This window comes from Acinonyx jubatus, chromosome C1 (genome assembly GCF_027475565.1).
Source record: "Acinonyx jubatus isolate Ajub_Pintada_27869175 chromosome C1, VMU_Ajub_asm_v1.0, whole genome shotgun sequence".
Taxonomy (NCBI): Eukaryota; Metazoa; Chordata; class Mammalia; order Carnivora; family Felidae; genus Acinonyx; species Acinonyx jubatus.
The window spans coordinates 117154852-117175000 of record NC_069381.1 but is presented as its reverse complement, the minus strand read 5'-3'; the positions used below and the strand labels follow the sequence as shown (position 1 = coordinate 117175000).

At 53.8% G+C, this 20149-nt stretch overlaps 1 protein-coding gene across 1 annotated transcript; it reads right to left on the bottom strand.

The window, feature by feature from the left end:
• Positions 1-9407: 9407 nt before the first annotated feature.
• C1QL2 (complement C1q like 2) lies at positions 9408-12135 on the bottom strand. The gene is made up of 2 exons (XM_027055945.2): positions 10865-12135; positions 9408-10185 (listed from the first exon to the last, which is right to left on the bottom strand). The coding sequence occupies exons 1-2, from the start codon at positions 11546-11548 to the stop codon at positions 10006-10008; spliced, it is 864 nt and encodes a 287-aa protein (XP_026911746.1). The 5' UTR covers positions 11549-12135; the 3' UTR covers positions 9408-10005.
• Positions 12136-20149: the final 8014 nt, after the last annotated feature.

Here is a 20149-nt window from a genome sequence, read left to right as displayed (position 1 = left end):
TCACAAGGATGATGGCTATAATTTCAATGGCAGAGGGGCGCCTGGGTGGCTCAGTCGGTTAAACGTCCGACTTCGGCTCAGGTCACGATCTTGTGGTCCGTGAGTTCGAGCCCTGCGTCGGGCTCTGTGCTGACAGCTCAGAGCCTGGAGCCTGTTTCAGATTCTGTGTCTCCTTCTCTCTCTGACCCTCCCCCATTCATGCTCTGTCTCTCTCTGTCTCAAAAATAAATAAACGTTAAAAAAAATTTTTTTTTTAATTAAAAAAAAAAAAATTTCAATGGCAGAGCCGGAATCAGAGGTCACCCCCTCCAGGAAGCCCTCCTAATCACTTAAGTCCTTCGCAGGTCCTCTCACTTCCAGATAGAGATCCCCTATGCCTAGACCTGCCATCTTAGCACCCTTTCCCCTCTGAGCATGGTCTCCCCACACACCCCAGCATCTCTGTGGGGCAGAGGAGGGGCTTTGTTGCCACAGAGATCTGGGCTCGAACTCGGGCTCCATGACTTCTTAGCCGTGGGTCTGTAGTATAGGTCAGTTAATTAACTTCTCTAGTCTTAGTCCCCTCAGCTGTGAGGTGAAAAGAATAACACCCACCTTGCAGGGCCGTAGAGCTCTAAACGAGGTCACGCTAGTCACTCGCACCTTCCAGAAGGGACCGGATAATGGAGGGAATGCTATCGCTCTTCTCGATAATTATTATTCCTGCCACCTGCCAGATGGAAAGAGGGTAGCAGCCAGGTCCCCTGCCACAGTCCTGGGTGTACGGTGGATACCCACTGAGCAAATTTTTTAATAGAATATGTGGCAAAGCTGGTTTGCAAAGTCTGGAGGCTGACCTCCCCCATCAGATTCTGCCCTCGAGCAGGATCTGGGTCTCTGGGGTGAGCCTCCAGGAGCTAGGGAAAGGAAGAAGAAACCAGCCTTCCAAAGACTTGTAAGGTCCGTATTGATCTCGTGGGGGCAGGGCAGGCCTCGAAGGAGGCCAAGGCCTGGGCTGCGTGCCCTCAATATACCCTCTCCAATGGGCTGTGATGAGCCTCCCCCCACCCAGCCCTGGGAGCTTTAGCGGGGATTAGTGGGTGTTCTTACTATGCATGGCAAGAGACCCTGAGCCACTGGGCTGTGCTTGTCAATTTGAAATCAGGCTGTGATAGAGCTAGGCCGTCAATGGGAGTTTGAATATTCATGCAGCAGAGCCCTGAGATTTAGTCATGGCTCCAGGCCCAGTTATGCAGGGGCTTATTAGCCTGGGAGTCAACAAGGGAGCCCCACCAGGATCTGCACAGGATCGTTGCAGACACAACCAGCGTGTGGGGACCAGGCCAGGCACTGCCTACCACGTGCCTCACCCTCTCTGGGAGGCCGAGACATAAGCAGAGGGAGAGGCACTGGTTTGAATTCCGGCTTTGATATGACAACGGTTGAAAATGGCCTCTCGCCTCCTCATCTGTGAAATGGGTGCGACTGCTTTTACCTCACAGGCTTACTGGGGGGATCCCAGACATGCTTGGGAGATGCCGTTGGTGACCCCTAAGCCACTGACATGCTCATAGACACCGACTGTTGGCACTGACATCCTGCCTCTTTTCCTTCCAAGCAGCCTTGGAGCAGCCTGGGTTCGATGCTTCCTGACGTGTGTCAGCTCAGGACAGAAGGGAGCAGCCCTTAATGACACCTACCATCCCCAGGGCTCAAGCACTTACTCTGTGCTTCCTCCTACGTCCTGACATCTCATTAAATACTCCCAGCCATCCATGTGGTGGGAAGACTGGCCTCATTTTACAGATGGGGAAAGTGAGGCGTAGCCAGTTACACATCAGCCAAAGTATAGCAGAGCCAGCTTATGGTGACGGTGAGTTTGAGTCCAAGTTTACAGACTGCTGTGGAGCTCCACTGGGTATCAGTAGCTTAGGAAAGTGGCAGGTGGCATAGGCGGAAAAGTGACTTTTTCAAAACAAGTGTTTGAATGCAGATTATGACTTCCCATTACACATCCATTGACTCGTTCATTCCCCTGTTAGCCATATAAAATAGACAGCATTTTGTGGAAGAGGAAACCATAGCTCAGAGAGGTTGTATGACAAGCCTCAGATTATCAGTGGGCCCGTACGAAAGACAGGGCTTTGGATTATAAATTGCAGAGCCTAAGACCTAAGCTTCACATTTGGGGCACTACCCTGCTGTGTGATCTTGGGCAAATCCCCGGCCCTCTCTGTGCCTCGACCCTCTCCAAAGTTGTTGTGAGAACTTTTGAGCTATTTAACTTGCTGAGCCTCACTTTCTTCCTTGTCTAGATTAAGCAAGATAACACAGATAAAGGGCTCAGCTCAATAAAAAAAAAAAAAAAAAAAAAATTGGTTAAAACCACATTGTGTTTCTTTCCACTCTGCATCCATGACCTGGTTGCTTTTAAAGGATTGAGCTATTTTCGTGCTTGCAGTTGCTGCCCACTGCTCTGTCTGGTTCCAGAGCACACGTCAGATGCCCAGTGTGGCCTGGCATCCCTCTGCCAGGGTCAGTCTCTTCAGCCGGCCTGGAGTCACCAGGCATCAGAGGAGAAGGCCCCACCCATCCCGCCTTCGTCCCCCAGCCCCCGGTCCAGGGACTAAGGGAGAGGCAGAAGCACCCAGCAGAGGAGAAGGCCATTCTCCGGACCTCAGGCCTGGGGACCTGGGGACACAGCTGAGTAGCCAAACGGGAGCCCAGGTCCTGTCTGTTTCGCACTCACAAAACCGCCCTCAAAAAACTGCGAAACTCTGCATCTACCTGGAAGAAGAGACCTCTTAACTAATTCCCACAAAGACCCACGGGGGCAAGCAGACACACACCATTAAAAAGCACAGCTCTGCCGATCAGCTGCCCAAGAGTCACAACCAAGAGCAGTATTCTGTCTAGGAAATCCTCCGGCACCATCAGGGCCCCGGACTCCAGTCACCCTGCCTCCACGAACCTTCTCCCCTCTTCGGATATGCTGCATCTTTAACAAGGTTCTAGTGTTGGAAGGAACATGGGCAGCAGACAAGGACCGTCCTAACTGGAGCCCAGGAATCCCCGAGCTTGAGGTGTCCGGCGTCTTCTCAGTCTCCTCCCGCCCCTGTCACCCATCGCACACGGCCACGAGTTCCCTCCCTTGTCCCTGGGCCAGCAGGAGCCAACCAGGGCTGGCTGGAGTTTATCTCTTTCCTCCATTCACCCAGTCCCAAGGGAGGGGCTGCTGGATGGGGATGATACACCAGGAGGCAGACAGTAAGAACAGGAGGGGAAGCGCTTGAATAATCTACAGACTGGATAAAGGCTCCAGTTACATTGCTTTGAAAATAAGGTGGGGGGCGCCTGGGTGGCTCAGTCGGTTGGGCGTCCGACTTCGGCTCAGTTCACGATCTCACAGTCCGTGGGTTCGAGCCCCGCGTCGGGCTCTGTGCTGACAGCGCAGAGCCTGGAGCCTGCTTCGGATTCTGTGTCTCCCTCTCTCTCTGCCCCTCCCCTGTTCATGCTCTGTCTCTCTCTGTCTCAAAAAAAAAATAAATGTTAAAAAAAAATTTAAAAAAAAAAAAAAGAAAAGAAGGTAGGATTTTCCCACGCGAGGGTAGAACCCTGTACCAAAGTGGATGAGCAACCCTGTGAGCAGAGGCTGTTCCTCTGCCAGCAAAGGAATGTTTGGAGGATTTGTTTCCGCGAGCTGAGTGCATTGTCTGTGGGACCATGACGCACACCTCGGACAAAAGAGAAATGGGCACGATGTGCCCCTGAGAGTTGCTCGGGAGTGATCGGTAAGGGAGAGAGCAGGTGCAGAACAGTTCTTTGCTCATATTCTTCATGAGCAAAACCACACATAGGTGCATTTGCGAAGTCCGGAAGAATACGAACCGAGCCGTCAGCAGAAATTACCTCTGGCGAAGGAGGCTGTATAATACAAGAGAGGGCAAGTTCTTAATTTCCGTCTTATATTTCTCTATACCATTTACATTCTTCGCCAATGCCTCTTGTGTCAACAATTTTTCAAACCAGTGTTTCTCACGTGAAGAAAATAGAAGAATCCTGACAGTGGTGGGTGGCTCAGTCTGTTGAGTGTCTGACTTCGGCTCAGGTCATGATCTCGTGGTTCGTGGGTTCCAGCCCCGCGTCATGCTCGGTGCTGACAGCTCGGAGCCTGGAACCTGCTTCGGATTCTGTGTCTCCCTCTCTCTCTGCCTCCTCATCCCAGCTCATACTTTCTCTCTCTCTCTCTCAAATAAATAAATAAATAAATAAATAAATAAATAAATGTAAAAAAAAAAAAAAAAAAAGAATCCTGACAAAAAAAGCACCAATGGAGGGACCCCACTAGAAGTAAGGCTACTGCCCAAACAGTCCCAGACATTTGACAGACCTCCCGGAGGCTCTGGGGAGGGAACTTAAATCAGCCCAGAAGCCACAGTGTGTCAGTGGTCATAAATTCGTAACAACTGGAAGGTTCTGCTGATTTCTAGAGGTGTAACCATGGCTTTGAACGTTGCAGTCAGTGCTTCTTTGTATACAGTCCTCCCTATTCATCCAAACCTTACAAACTCAGGGCCACTGAGTGGATGCAGGTGGGGACAACAGCAGTATTCACCTTGCTGGGAAAATCCCCTTGATCCCGCTAGGAAGTCAGACACCTGAGTGGAAGTCTTTTCCAAAATCAACCCTCTCAGCATCCTCCAGGATTCCCCCGTGCATGCATGCATCCATCTATCCATTGATTACATAAATTTTTATTGAGCATCTACTGTGTACCAAGCACAACTCTAAGTACTGGGCGAAGAGGGGAGGTTCAGTGGTGACCCAGACAGAGGTCAGGTCTACCATAGTGAAGCCTGCCGTCCGTGGGGAAGACAGACAACCAAACCGTGGTATGGGCAGCACCGTGGTAGCGAAGGTCACGGTTTCGTGGACCCTCAGGGAAGGGGCGAAGAGGAGACCCTCGGGCACAGGGGGAGTCTGGGGGCCAGTGGAAGACCTGCCAGTTGAGCCCTGGAGGGATAGAAGCCAACCCAGAGGGAATCGCATGAGTGGTGTATGGAACAGCAAGAAGTAGGAGAATGAAAAGTTCTGGAAACTAGCTGATTGCCGTATCAGGGGAGAGCGGACACAGAGGGAGCCTCCACAGAAAGGCTCTGATGCAGCTTTACCTTCAGAGTGTTTGATGGGGAGGCTTGTTTGTATCAATGCACCCTGAGTATGGTTTGTCTTTAAGATCTCACCCTCCCTGCCTCGCCCATATCCCCAAAAGAATCTGGGGTCTGGGGTCAAACGGATCTCAGCAGCAGCCCTGGCCTTCACCTTGGGCAAGTCTCAAAAACCTCTCTGAGCCTGAGTTCCCCATCTGTAAAGTGGGGCTGGTAACAAAATTTACTTCCCAGAGACATTTTGAGGAAACAATTGCGCCCTAGCACCAATTCTTGGCACATCATAAGGTCTTAATAAATAAAACTGTAGTTCTGCCTGGATTGGCCATGATTTGGTGATTGTCAAAGCTCAATGAAAGGCACACGAGAGCTCATTGTACTATTCCATTTTCTTATGAGTATTTCTGACATTATTATGGTAAAATTTGTTTTTAAAAACGACTGCTTGTATTATTTACTGCAATCGCTGCTATGATTCATGCTCCTCTGGGGAGCGTTCTCCTTCATTGAAGGGAATCAGAACATGGCAATAACAGGAGACCAAAACCTTCCTCTGAAATTCTTCATTTCCACCTGCCAAGTTCATTCTCCCCGACAGTCAGAGGGGCCCTGAGAGAGACCCCGCAACCCCTGGCCCATCCTGATTCCGTGAGTTTGCTCCCATGCCAACATCAGAGCTTCAAAATCAGATATAAAAAGGAACTATGGAAACTCGGATTTTATTTACTTTTAATCTAAAAAGAAAAATCAAGCATTACTAATACTTCAAATATGGATTGAAGCTGTGCACGCAGGGAATTAAGGTGCACAGCCTTACCCGTGACACATAAAAGAACATATTCTCTTGCCTAAGGTTCTGGAAAAAAACGGTGAATCGAAGAAAACATATGGATTAACCCTTGTTTCTTTTTGTTCCAGTGAGAGGAGACCTTTCTCCAGCTTGGTTAGCCCGCTGAAAGAAAGTTACTGACTTCAATGGGTAGATCCGTTGATGAATACGAATACACAAAGATAGACTTTTTTTTTAAGTATGGATTGACAGTAATACACATAAATTATTCACAAGTCAAATACATAGATTGGGTGTGAGTGCTCAAAAAATGTTTGTCCAATAGGACTCATGATCAGTGAAGTTTGGGGCAACTGGTCTCCATAACATGGCCCTCCACGGCGTCGTCACATCTCCGTGCAGAGGGGGACCTGGATGCTTTGTCTTGGGCGCCCAAGAAGACCACCTGCTCACACAGATAGGAGGAAAGTGTAGCAGACAGCGTAACTTCTCTCCAAATTTCCAGGGCCAGGTGAGTATCTCCCGCACTTCGGACAGTCCTGAAAATAATTAGTCACATAGATGTAAACTGGGAATCAAGAAAGGGGCCTTTTGCCAACCAGGGACAGCCATGGTTGCTGCAGCACAGTCCTCTGCACCTGCAAGATGCACCCCCCCACCCCCGGCCACCACCACCACCATCAAAAGGAGAAGGGAAAGCTGTTATACGAGAAGGTGATCAATAGACCCTAAGGAGAAGGGCGGGAGGAGGTTGCTGATGGAGGCACGTAGATCCAAATAGAGCATTTGGAGTTTGGAACCTAAGCGTCCTCCTGGACCATCAACACTGACCCCAAGGACAGAATGTCCATGCCATCCTCAGGAGTGGGAGCCTCTGTCTGGAGTGCTCTCTGCGGGGAGCCTGGGCCAAAGGAGCAGGGCTGGCTCCTCTTGTCTGACCCTTTGGGGGGGTGCTGAGACTCCCTACATCGGGGGATGTTAGAAAGGGTAAGAAGGGCATCTCACGCATGCGATCTCTTCCCAAAGGCCTTTGAACTCTGGGTGGTAGATGTGCTTGGCCTGTGCCATCAGGCAGAGGCTCAGCCTGGAGGTCAAGTCCTGGTTCAGCCTTTCAGCTTTGTGAACTTGGGCAAGCGACTGGAACTCTGGGAGCCCTCATCTCCCCACCTCCCAAAGGGACAGGACAAAAACTTTCCTACTTCCTGGTAGATGCCAGTATCATAATCCCAAGGACGAGAAGGGTAGGTGTCCAGGGCAAATGGTTTCTGGCATATTCCAGGTGCACCCCACGACTGATGGCACGCAAAGGCGGCAGTGGTGACAGGCCTGGTGTCCCCATCCCTCCCTGCCTCCTTCTCGGGGCGTCCTCCAGAGATCATAGCATCATGGACTTCAATGAGTCCCGAGGGACCTGCCCGGGACTTGGAGAATGTGCAGACACGGAAAGAGGTTGTCCTGAGCTGGTGAGCTCCTGCCTCCAGTCTGCCACCTCATCGATCTGTCATCCTCTTAGCAGCTGACACCTTCAGCAGCACCTCCCAGCTGCCTGGGCATTAGAATTGCAAGAAACCCAGCTGCGCTGGGGAATACAGATGAATCTCAGATTCAAATTCGTCTAAGTATTGTGAACAGCCAGACCCGGGCAAGGCGTTTCTACTGCCCTTCTACCAAAGGGGAGTGATGGGGGTTTTGTTAGAAGTACAAATTGCTTCTTAATGCGGAGGATAAAGCTGGGCTCGGGCACCTCCTTAGAAATTCCTCCTGCTCCCAGGAAAGCCACCGCTGCATGTCAATTTTAATTTTTGAAATTTAAACCGAGGGCTTTGTGCCTAAGCTCCATTTCACCGGAAGAAGGGGAGGAATAAGTCAAAAAGGATTAAGGGCCCACGGGGGATTGCAGATCCATAGCAATTAGACTTCATTTGGGTCTCAGACATTTGGTTTTAATCGCATTTCTGGATGACACCATCGACAAAGTATCAGAAATTGATACGGATGCAACTGCACGTGGGCCCCGACTCTGCCCTCCCCTGTTCCTGGCTCAGCTGGGTTTGGGCTCCACAATTGGGGGTGGGGGGGTGGGGGGGTAGAGCAGGGTGGGGTGAGGAACTGGGGTTCCTTCTGGGTCTGGAAGTAGGGAGATGGTGGGGTGTGTGTGTGTGTGTGTGTGTATTTGTTTTCCCCAGCTCTCTTCGAGTACTTTATCCCTGGCCTCAAGGCAGATGCAATCATCACTAATATTCAAGAGAATGCCAATAAAACATTGTTCAAATAAAACAAGAGCCTAAAGAGGAATAGTGAACGTGACGGGACTCAAGGCAGGGGTGTCATTGTCTTTCAGATGGGACTCACAGCGTTCAGCTCTCTCTAAGAACTGAAGTCAAGCACAATGCGATTTGGGAGCCATGAAACACCGTCACATACCCCATTGACGTGGACCTGTGGCTACGCGTGTGTGCGCGTGTGTCACCTGGATTAGCGATGACAAACATATTATATCCACATGAGGGGCGTGTGTGCACGCGCGCGTATTTCCAGTTTTCCCCCGGGGGCACGCACTCTGGGGTCACCTCTGCACCAACTCACATTTCCCTTCAAACAGCTGATCACGATACGCTCAGTTAAGACCCGACAGGTTGCTAGCTGGTTATTTTGTAGACAACTGACTGTTTAGTGGAACTCAGGGCCTTAAAAACAAAACAAAAACAGAAAAAGAAAAAAAAAATCAAAACCACGCGGGGTGTTTTCCTAAACTCGTGAGTACGGAATAGTGCCGGGAAGTAGAGAGGGGAGACCAAACAGATACATTCGGGTTCAGAACAGGCGTCTCACCCCACCGTGCAAACGGGAAGGGAAGCCCCCCCAGAAAAAGGGTGTCCCTCCCCGATCGATCGTGTCTGTCTCACCACACGGTTCTGCGTCAGTTCAGGGAACTGATGGTCCACGGAACTGCCTCTGTTTACCAGCTCTCTTGAGAGATGTGGACCTAGCCGGTGTGTGAGTAAATGGACTTGTGCTGAGTATAGTATGTGCCTGAGTGGGTGTATTTCTGCGGGGGGACTTCTGTGCTTCCTTTTGGGGCAAACATCTCAAAGATCACCTGCTGACAAGTGCCTCATTCCTGGCTCCCCCTCAAAGAGGTGCCTTCTCTTCCCCTTCCTCCTCCAGAAAAGCTTGCCCGTTGACCTCCTCCCACAAGGCTATCCTCTCCTACAGACTCTAACTACCCACCCCCCTCCTCTGGGCTCTTCCAGTTAAAGGCTGCCATCCAGGGGAGGACATCTGCAAAAGGAGGGAGGCTGCTGCCCTACTCCCCACATCTTTTCACCCACCCAAGGTGGCAGGGCCAAGGCAGCGGCTGGCAAGCAGGACACAGATGAGGCTATGCAGGTCCCAGTTAAGGTCCTAATGTCAAGGTGGATGTCTGGAGGCCAGGTCCTGGGGCCGCGCGGAGAAAGAGTCAGAGCCCATGGTCTAAAAACATAATTTAATGCATCAAGGTGGGTCTGACCCGGGAGTGCGGTGGAGAGGTGAATTTTCCGTTTGCTGGGATTCTGCTGCGGGTGGTTTTGGCTGATGGACAGGGAAATTTGCACAGGTATTTTGGGGTCACGAAGAAGGATGCCCCAGGGAGCTCCTGCTCACTTTGGCCTACCTCGATGGCCAGGGCTGGGAGCCCTCCGTCTCAGGGCACTCGGAGAGGGAGGAGGGCTGGAAGGGCAGGCCTCCCGCCGGGCCTGTCCAGTCCAATCACGTTTGCAAAGTCTGCACTGAGCTGCCTCCACCTCCGGGGGTTCAGGTTCCCGCTCACCTCGCCACTAGGGCATCCCCTTCTCCCTCCCCAGGTTGGGGACAGGGACCGGGAGGACAGCCCAGAGCTGAGCGAGCTTGGTGAGTTGCAGACACACTGAGGTCTGGAGGGGGGCAGGGAGGACAGCAGGGATGTGTCTTTTCCATAGATATCAGGAAGAGTTATGAAGCGAGAGTGGTCCTCTCCAGCCAGGGAACAGCTCTCCGCCACGGGCCCAGGGCTGCCCGAAGCCACTCCACCTCGCGCCGCCTGCGCTCCTAATCCGGGTACAGAAGAAAGCCGGAGAACGTGCTGTATTTGTTGTTATTGCCTCCGTGCGCCTTGCCGCCGTCCAGCTTCACGTACACCTCGTCCCCTGAATCGAGGTGCAGCACCACGCTGTTACTGGCGTAGTCGTAGTTCTGGTCGGCGTCCTGAGCGATGGCGCTGGCCCGGACCTGGGGGCGAGCCGCCAGAACAGGTGGGCCAGGGCATCTCTGTCTGGGTCTTACCCAACCCCCACACGGCGCCCCTCAACCCCGCCGGCCTCTGCCCCAGGCTCCAGGGTTCACACTCCCACCCAGGCTTCTCTCTCTCTCTCTCTCTCTCTCTCTCTCTCTCTCTCTCTCTCTCTCTCCAACTTGGCCAACTCCTTTCCGGTCCCCTCCTCTCCCGGCAGCCGGCAAGTCAAGTTCAGGAAGGAGGAAGAGAGGGGGCTTCATAAACCCTGACCCAGCGGGGAAGGGGCAGAACCAGGGGACAAGGGCCAAGAAGAAAGAAGGCTGTAGGGCAAAGGGCGACGGGGACACCAAGGGAGAGCTAAAGGAAAAAGGGAGGACTAAAGGAGTCCGAGGAGCCCGCCGGACTGCCAGCGGGTACGCGAGCAGCTGGAAAGCGCACTTGGGGTGGCGGGGTCTCTGGGCGCTCCGGGCACAGCCTCCCGCGCCACCCTCGGACAAACGCGACCAGGGCGCGTTGGGAAGCGGGATGCTGAGGCGCGCTCCCTCCCCGGGGCTCGCTTGGGCGTTCGCGAGTGGGGAAAAAGGAGTCTGGTTTCCCAGGCGGTTTGGAGCGCGGGGTGGGGACGAGCGTCTGCGGGGGTTTGCGGGGGCCGGCAGGCGGTGAAGGGGTACTGACCTGCCCGTTCTTGCAGAGGTCCGCCCACATGCTGGTGCCGTCGCCGCCGCGCATAAGGATGTGGTAGGTGAAGAAGTAGATGCCGCGCACCTGGCAGCTGAACTTGCCGGTAGTGGGGTCGTAGTGATTGCCGAGATTGGTGACCACGTCGTCAAACTTGAGCACCTCGTAGCCTTCGTGGGGGCTCTTGAGACCCACGTAGAAAGCGATCTTGGGACCGCTGAAGGCGGCGCTCAGCGCGCCGGTCACCTCGCCTTCAGAGTCGCCACCGCCCCCGGTTCCGCCACCGACCACCCCGACACCGCCTGCCGTGCCTGCCGTCAGCTGCAGCCCGGGCAGCCCGGGCCGCCCCGAGTCGCCCTTCTCCCCTGGGGGACCCCTGGGTCCAGGAGGGCCCGGCTCTCCAGGGGGCCCCCGCGGCCCGGGCTTGCCGGGTCGCCCCGGGTCGCCCTTGGGTCCCTGGATGAAAGGGGGAGGGGGGTTGGCGCTCAGGTCTTGCATGACTTCCAGGGCGGCAGTGCTGGGTCCGGGCGGCGGCGCCTTGGCTCCCGCGGGCCCCGCGCCGGGTGCGGCGCTGTACGGGTCGCAGATCATGCGGCAGGTGCCCATCATCTCGTAGTGCGCCGCGCCGGGGGGCGCCGCCTGCAGCAGCAACGGCACGGCGATGAGCAGCCCCAGAGCCATGGCCAGGAGCACGCCGACGGCCGCCAGGCAGGCGCGCCGCCGCCGCTGCCACAGCCGGGAGGCGACCGCCACCAGCTCCTCCTTGCCGCCCGGGGAGGTAATGGTGGGGCGGCGCGGGCGGCCCCGCTCCCCGCGCTCAGGGGCCGACTCCGCGAGTCCGGGCCGCGTCCCCGACGTGGCGACCCCCTGCTCCGGGCGCCCGACCACTTCTAGCGAGAGGCGCCTCGGCCCCGGTGCCGGTGCCCACCGCGCTGGGGCTGCTCGGGGAAGCCGCGGACCCCGGCGCGCATGGCGAGGGGCGCCCAGGCTGAGCCCGGCGCCCCACGGGTCCGGGCGGCGGCGGCTGGGGAGCGACGGGTGCGGATGCGGCGTCCCGCGCGGGCTCGGCGGCGCTGCCTGGTGCCCGGCTCGGCGGGGTTCGGCGGGGCTCGGCGGGGCTCGGCGGGGTGCGGCGCGCAATGAGGGCGCCCCGGCTCCGTGGCGCGCTCCGCTCTGCTCTCCCGCTGCTCGCTGGCTCCCGCGCGGAGGGGGGACCCAGCTACCCTGACGTAAGGAGTCCGGGGCTGAGCGGCGGAGGCGGCGAGGCAGCGCGCGCTGCCATCACTCGGGAGACGGCGCCCTCATGTCATCAGCCCTCGGTCCTCCTCCTATCCCGCGGCGTCCTCGGCAGAGGCGGCAAAGGCGCGGTCTCTCCTGCGGCGCCCGGGAGCCACAAGTGGGCGCAGCGGGCGCTGCCCGGCCCCCGCGCCTCAGACACACCCACCCGCGGCGGCCCGCACGCACCGCCCACCCACCGCACACCAACGCCCACGCGCGCACTCACGGGCGCACCGCAGCGCCTCACCGCCTCGAAGTATCCCGGAACCCCGGGGCCAGCAGGGTCCTTGGTGGGTCACCTAATCCACCCCCCTGCCAGCAAGCAGGGCCCGGCTTCCAACCACCGAGTCCAGGGACAGCTCAGTCCCGTGAGGCCCTGGAACGAAGGACTTTCCCAAAGCCCTCCTGACTTACCTTCTTCAGAATGAAATCAATCTTGCTTCTGGAAGGTCTTTCACGCCCCTGGCCCGAGGACTCCAAAAGACCACCCCACCAACTCTTTGAATGACTCTTTGAAAAGCCCAAAAGCCCCAACACAAGTCTTTATTAGCCCTCGGCCCCTTTCTTCCACCAAGAAAATCAGGGGCCTTATCCTCTGCCTAAAGATCATTTAAATGCAAATCGCCCCGCATTTGGCGGTAACCTTGGCACAGCCAACTCCCACTCCCAGGCATATCCACAGACAGGTTCCTTTGAACACCCGCAGCTCCCTCCTACTGAGGTGGGTTTAGTTATATATTTACCAAAAAAAAAAAAAAAAAAGTCCAAAGCCAATCGGAGACAAAGTTTTGAATAAGAAGTGACACCAGATTGAGAGAAGAATTCCCCATCTCTGGTGCAGCATGCGAGGAGAAAGGGAAAGGGAGGATGAGAAGTACTCCTGGGTACAGGAAGACCTCCAGCTCAGAACTCAAAAGCCCTGGTCCCCTGGTTCTGTTCTCATCCCGAGCAGCCGTGCGACTTTGAACATTCGCCTCTCTGAGACCATTTTCCTAAAAGGCCAGCACCTGCTCCAGCCCTCCCTGACATGGGAATGCCTCGGGCTGGGCCTGCGAAGAAAGTCCAAGTGCTGGTGCCAAGTGCTTGGCAACCCGTCAGTATCCCTGGAACGACCGTGCGCCCTCCTGAGGCTATGGCTTCGAGAGGAACATTCATCTATCAGGTACGGTGTTCTTGTGGGTTACTTAAAAATCCATTTTGTTTCTCTGGTCACTCTGGGTCATTTCCCCGCCCCAGCCCACGTTGCTGCAGCCTCTTTCTTTGTGGGTGGATTTCCCTGGGCGTCACGTAAGATCTGTCACCTGGTCCATATAGGCCTTTAATGCGTATTTGTGGAAAAGATGACTGAATGTAGGCTGGAGCAGACTTTTTACCCAGGAGAGAAAGGAGAATAGAAGCCCATTTGCTGGGCACCCACTTTGGTGCATCAGGTGCTTTCCATGTATGTGCTCCTTCATTTTCTCCTCCCAGCATCCCTACGGATTAGCAGTTACTCTCCTGTTAGACAGATGAGAACGCAAAGGCTTTGAAAGTGTAAGGTGCTACCCGGTGTCCCCCATCCACACGACAGAGCTCGGCCTCCTCGTTCCCTGACCAGAAGCTCTGAGAACCTGGCAGTGAACTCTGTTGACAGCTAGCTCCTGGCCATTCTTCATTGGCTTGCTGAGTTTTGAGAGCCTTCCATCCCCTCCCTAGGGCCACCCCTAAAATGAGTGAGCCACCGTGATTCCAGGAGCCACACCGCCCAGTTCCAACCCTGGGTCTACAACTTTGTATCTGTGTGACTTTGGGCAATTGCTGCGCCCCTCTGAGCCTCAGTCTCCATGTGTGTAGAATGGGAATGCCAAAAGCACCTGTTTCAGAGTTATTGAGAGATTAAATGGGTCGATTAATAGAAAGGCCTGAGACTAGTAGCTGGCTCAGTAAAGGTTAGCTTTGTTATTAACTCTTGATAGCTTAGACCTCCATTGTCATGATTAAGACCTCTAAGATGAGGCATGTAGGTAGTAAGCAGAGTGGAGGGTAGATTTGTGATTTTAAAAGGAGAGAGGGGCTGCCTGGGTGGCTCCGTCCGTTAAGCGGCTGACTTCAGCTCAAGTCATGATCTTGCGGTTCGTGAGTTCGAGCCCTACATCGGGCTCGCTGCTATCAGCACAGAGTCTGCTTCAGATCCTCTCTCTCTCTCTCTCTCTCTCTCTCTCTGCCCCTCCCCCACTCACTATCTCTCTCAAAATAAATGAATAAACTTTTAAAAACTAAATAAGTAGGGGCGCCTGGGTGGCTCAGTCGGTTAAGCGTCCGACTTCGGCTCAGGTCACGATCTCGCGGTCCGTGAGTTCAAGCCCCACGTCGGGCTCTGGGCTGACATCTCAGAGCCTGGAGCGTGCTTCCGATTCTGTGTCTCCCTCTCTCTCTGCCCCTCCCCCGTTCATGCTCTGTCTCTCTGTCTCAAAAATAAATAAACGTTTAAAAAAAATTTAAAAAAAAATAAAAACTAAATAAATAAAAGTAAAAAAGAAAAAGACCCAAGACCACCCACATGCTCTACCCTTCCCCAGAGCAGAGAAGGCGGACCGGACCGTCCCTCCCACAGCCCCCTCAGACTGCCCTGCTCTGGCTGCCTGCCCTCTACCGAAACTGCCCAGTGTTGGCAGTCACCTGTTCCACCTGGACAAACATTTTCCAGGTAGACGCTGACTCGGTTTGAATTCCCCAGCCTTGCAGACCACCATCCCCGAATGCTCATGTTTCTGCCTCTGCAGAATCTGGGCAGGGAAGAAGCAAGGAGGGGCGAGTGTTTGAAACCCAGGCTCCCACCCTCGCAGACTCAGGCAAAGCAACGTTTCCTGGGGGTCAGCATTCCTGGGAGCACCAGTGGCCTTGCAGGGAGGAGGGCTTCTTCCCAAGACCAGCCCTCCACGAGGAGCAGGGACAGTGGCAGCTAGAACAGGTGGAGAGCAGGCGGCCTCCTGCCCCAGACCGCATGAGTTATCAGGAGCTTCCCCTGCCCCCCTCCCATCCTCCCTCCCGCCATGGCAGAGCCAGAGAGAGTGGCCTGCTGGAGCCATTTGACATCCCTCTTCATCGGCCTGGCTTCTGCTGTCCCTGAGTGATTCTCATCATCGGTGACTGTCTTCTCATTAATATTAATTATGACCTTTCTTAGCATATTGCCTTCCACTTAGATCATGGTTTTACATTTTAAGGCCCAGTAGTGACTCAAATCTGCCCCAAATTGCCACTAGTAATCCAGCCTGCATTTCTTCCACCAACACCTCCACCTTCTCACAAAGCCCTCGTGGTCTGTGATATATAGTTTAACACTTGGTCACACATTGCCTTCTCTGGGACTCTAACGGCCCCCACCAGGAACGAGCCCCACTTTTAATTCATCTGTACTCCAGTGTCCTCAGCCTGGAATGCCTGTCCCTGCTTCTCTCTCTGGACTCATCCCTAATTACTCTTCAAGCTCCAGCTAAGTGTCACCTCCTTGTGCGAAGTCCTCCCTGACCCCTCCCCAAGCAGAGTTGACGATTCCTGCCCATATACCCTTAAAGCACCTTGAATATACACACCCCTGCCATCGTATGTCATACGGCCAAATATTTGTTTACTTACTAGCCTCCCCCACCAGGCCATGAGCTCCAGAAGGTCAGGAATCGTGTCATTCCTTTGTTCCACAAATATTTATTCACCCCCACTATATGCCAGGCATACACTACATGCCGAGTGCACGGTGGGGAATAGAACAGGTGTGGCCCCTTCCATTCTAGCTATCCTCCATGTCTTCCCTGACTCCTTATGCCTCTTTCTACTTGGGCCCCTTGGGTGTATATTATATAGCTGCTATCTGGCATGGCTGTTTGTTGGCATGCTTTCTTTGAATTAGATCTGTGCCCCCCAGCCAGGCTGTAAGCTCTTTAGAGACATCATTTTGGATGCATTGACCAATCTCCTGTCTCCATCCCCAGGCGGAAGGGCAGTACGAGATAAGGTCGGAGAGGTGGGCGTGGGCCCGTTACATAAGGTCCTGGGGTCTGTGTTAAAAGGTGTGGATTTTGCCCCGAGTGTAGTTGAGTCCCCTCGAAGGAGTTTAAGTAGGGAAGTGGCGGGATACCACCTACATTTTGCAAAGATTGGCCTGGCTGTTCCGTGGTGAATGGTGTGGGGGACGGAAAAGAAATAAGGAAACCAATTCGGGGGCTATTGTGTAATGCAGGCAAAAGGTAACGGTAGCTGGGTGGGGGATAGTCGCAGAGAAGTAGGTGGACTTTCCAGGCCATGGAATCCATGAATCTTGCTCATGGATTCAAGATGGAAGTTAAGAGAGGAAGAGGAAGAGACATCAAGGTTTCAGAGCGCCCCCCCGCCCCGCCCTGTTGCCCAGGCCAACCCAACCTGAGCCATGACCTGCCGTGAGAATTAACTCTGGATGGTGTTAAGCTACTAAAATGTCGGGGTTATCTGTTACAGCAGTTGGCCTCACCTGACCGACACAGGACTTCGATAGGATCCTTCCCAGTCGAGAGGCCGGGGAAAACCCTGGATCACAGTGGACTGACGATGCATGTCAGGTGAGGGAGTGGAGACAGTGTGCACAGACAAGTCTTTGGCAGCTTGAGAGGGAAGGGGACAGAGAGCTGCGGTGGCAGCCCCAGGCTGCCGTTGGATCCGGAAAGTGAGGTTGACGATGGGCGTAACTGAGGCAGGTTTATTTGCTAATGAAAAGGATATAGTATGAAGGGGGAGATCAGCAATCCAGAGGGAGCTGGGGTAACCCAGTGCCTGAATTTCTTGGTAACCGACTCACCACAGAAATGCAATGGAAGTCTGATACCTTTAGCAATAATAACAATAGGTAATGTTTGATGAGCACCGACTACCGACCGCCAGGGGCTGTGCCAAGAGTTTTAGATACATTCGTTCTTTTATTTATTTATTCACTTTTAATTTTTTTAAGCTTTATTTATATTTTAGAGAGAGTGAGGGGGGGAGGAACAGAGAGAGAGGGAGACACAGAATCCGAAGCAGGCTCCCAGCTCTGAGCTGTCAGCACAGAGCCCGATGCGGGGCTCGAACCCACGAGCCGTGAGATCATGACCTGTGTTGAAGTTGGACGCTTAACCGACTGAGCCACCCAGGTGCCCCATACATTAGTTCTTTTAATGTTCTATGAGATGTATGCCTCTGCTTTACAGATGAGGAAATGGAGACAAATCTACATATTTATAAATAAGAGTAAGAAAGGAGAGCAAGGAAGGAGCACTAACTTTACCGGCCAAGCAAGTTCCTGTTGCAAAAACCAAAATGGTCTTTGTTCCCTCCCTTTTTCCCTCCTCCCACCCTTCCTCCCCCCTCCCTCTCTCCTCCTTCCCCCCTCCCGCCCTCTTCCTCTCCCCTCCTTCCCTCCCTTCTCATCTTTCTTTCCTTCCTTTCTACCTTCCTTATGCACTCAATTATCTGCTCATTCATTCTCTCAGTAGGAATTGTATTGGGCACCTACCAAATGCAGAACACTGCTGTGCAGGGGTGGGATGGGGTGGGGTGGGTAGGAGCAGGAGAGAGAGGATTCAAGGTGATGACCTTGCTAAAGAGCTTACATTCCAGTTGGAGGGACAAGACTAAAAACTAGAAAGCACTCAGGGGTGCCTGGGTGGCACTTGATCTCGGCTCAGGTCATGATCTCATGGTTTGTGAGTTCGAGCCCCACATCAGGCTCTGCGCTGCTGGCAGTGAGGAACCTGCTTGGGATTCTCTGTCTCCCTCTGTCTGCCCCTCCCCTGCGTGTGCGCTCTCTGTCTCGCTCTCTCTCTCTCTCTCCAAATAAATAAAATTTAAAAAATAATTTAAAAATAAAAATAAATTTTAGAAATGAAAACCAGAAAGCACTCAGGCAGCTATGTAAGACGTCTATTTAGGTAGTGTAGACAAGGGGTGTAAACAGGAGGAGGCTGCCAAAACCAAGTCACGTGGTGAGTGGCCGCAGCATTTAGGAAGCCTGTCCAAAGATAAAGAGACAAAGCATAACCTTAAAGGACAGGCAAGATTTGAGCTGATGAGAGATCTGCTGGGGAAGGGAGATGGAACCTTCCAAGGGGTGTCTGGGGCACAGTAAGAGACTGGTCTCTGTGGAGCAAAGGAATCTGTGCAGGGCTGGTGGAGACAGCGGGGTGCATGTACCAGCTTTGCTATCAAGCCCCCAGCCCCCACAAATATTGGTTACCATGCCTCCAGCTCCGTTTTCCTTATGTACCACTGTTGGACTTTCTGGAGATATCATCGTAGTCCTTGCCCTGTAAATCCAGCCCCCAGCTGCTCAGCCTCCCTCTGTGTTTAGTGAGTGGTCGTTTTGAAAGAGAGATGCTGGGCAGTAGGCTTGGCATCCTGTGGAGAGACGGGTACCAATATCCAGTCCTTTCAAGCAGGAACAAGTGCCCCACAGTCGTGGGCCAGAGGGTGGGTGAGGCTGGGCACATAAGCTCCCAGTGTTCCGAGAGGCTGGGCCACCGTGACCCAAGAGCTCCTTCTCATTTCCAGCTGTAGCTCCTGAGATGCTCACAGCTGAAGGGGGTGGGGGAAGAACCCTCCAGCCTCAGCCCCTGCAGATATCCAGACAGTCCTGCTCGGTGACCAATGAGGAAGCGCCTGCCAGGCCCATTAGCCTGGAAGCAGCAGCAACACGTTTGAGTCGAGAGGGTCAGCCAGCCCCGGACAGCCCTCGCCTGGCCCTCTCAGAGACTATGACTAGGGCCTTAATTATCTCTTCTCCAAAGAGCTCACCCCGGCTGGGTCTTTACAGAGCTGTGGATCTGCAGCCGTCCCCGGTCTGCTTTATGCAGAGCCCAAGTTCCCCGCAATACCCCCAGCTGCCAAAGACAGCTGTCTCAGAAACCCCAGGTCATGGTGAGTCAAGCTGAGGCTCCCCCTCCACTGAGCCAGCCTCACTCCCACAAGGCACCAGCCAGCCCTCTAGCAGGCAGGGTGGTGCAATTTACTTGTTCCTCCGTGCAGCAAATATTTATTGAGTGCCTACTATGCGCAAGATAAAGGGGAATCCCGCTGAAAGCAGAAACATTCTGCTCCTTGCTGGCTGAGTAAGCCTGTTCAGATTACCTTCCCTTCCTCCTCTTTCGCCTCCCTGAGAACATCCACCAACATGGACTTGCCTCACCGGAGCCACTTACGCTCCAGGGCTGGGGTGACACATGTGACAAGTGACAATCTCAGATGGCCCTTGTATTATCCTGCTTTCTCTGAGTGACTTTTCCCCTTTAGGAGGCTGTATGCTCTTCAAGCAAAGACCCTGCCATTTGGGCTCCTTGTGCCCACAGGACTCGCCCCGGGACTGAACATTCAACATGCATTTAGGATATGAAGCAGAATGAGATGAGAGAGCCCAGTGCTGGCTGTATTTTTCCCTGGGCAGCACAGCAAGCTGCCAATAGCTCCAGAGGCCACCAGAGGCTTCTTGTTTGTTTGTTTGGTTGGTTGGTTGGTTGGTTGGTTTTGTTGTTTTTTTTTTTCCTTGCAGGCTTTGTGTTTTTCTCCTGCTGTTAATAAAATTTCCACGTCGTGAAAACACACCTATTGATTACAGAGGGAAGCAGGCTTTTGAGCCAAAAGTTCATTGAGGCCATACGATTGCCCCTAGAGGGAGACTCAGCCCTTTTTCAGACAGATGTGGAATTGAGCCTTGGAGCAGGGCCACCTACCACTGCACCATCCATGGGTAGCTACTCCAAGCTAGGCACTGAGGACACTTCCTGGCCACAAAGATACAGACAAGGCAGGGAACCCAGCACTGTGCCACCGTGCTCCTGGGACCTCGGCCATCTCTGTGCACTCTCGGAGCATGTGGATATGTCTCCTGGTTCCATCACCCTCCCTTTGGTGCTGTCTTCTGGGTTCCCAGCAAGCATTTCTTTTCTCTGGGACCCTGCGTCCATTTGTGGAGACATGGGCAGAGGAGGGTATAGATGACAGTGAGTCCAGCTAAGACCCCAT

Excerpts from the sequence above, each read along its gene's own strand:
- C1QL2 (XM_027055945.2), bottom strand. The coding sequence starts at position 11,548 with ATGGCTCTGGGGCTGCTCATCGCCGTGCCGTTGCTGCTGCAGGCGGCG. Across the intron at positions 10,186-10,864 it reads ACCTCTGCAAGAACGGGCAG|GTCCGGGCCAGCGCCATCGC; the intron begins GTCAGTACCCCT and ends GCTCGCCCCCAG.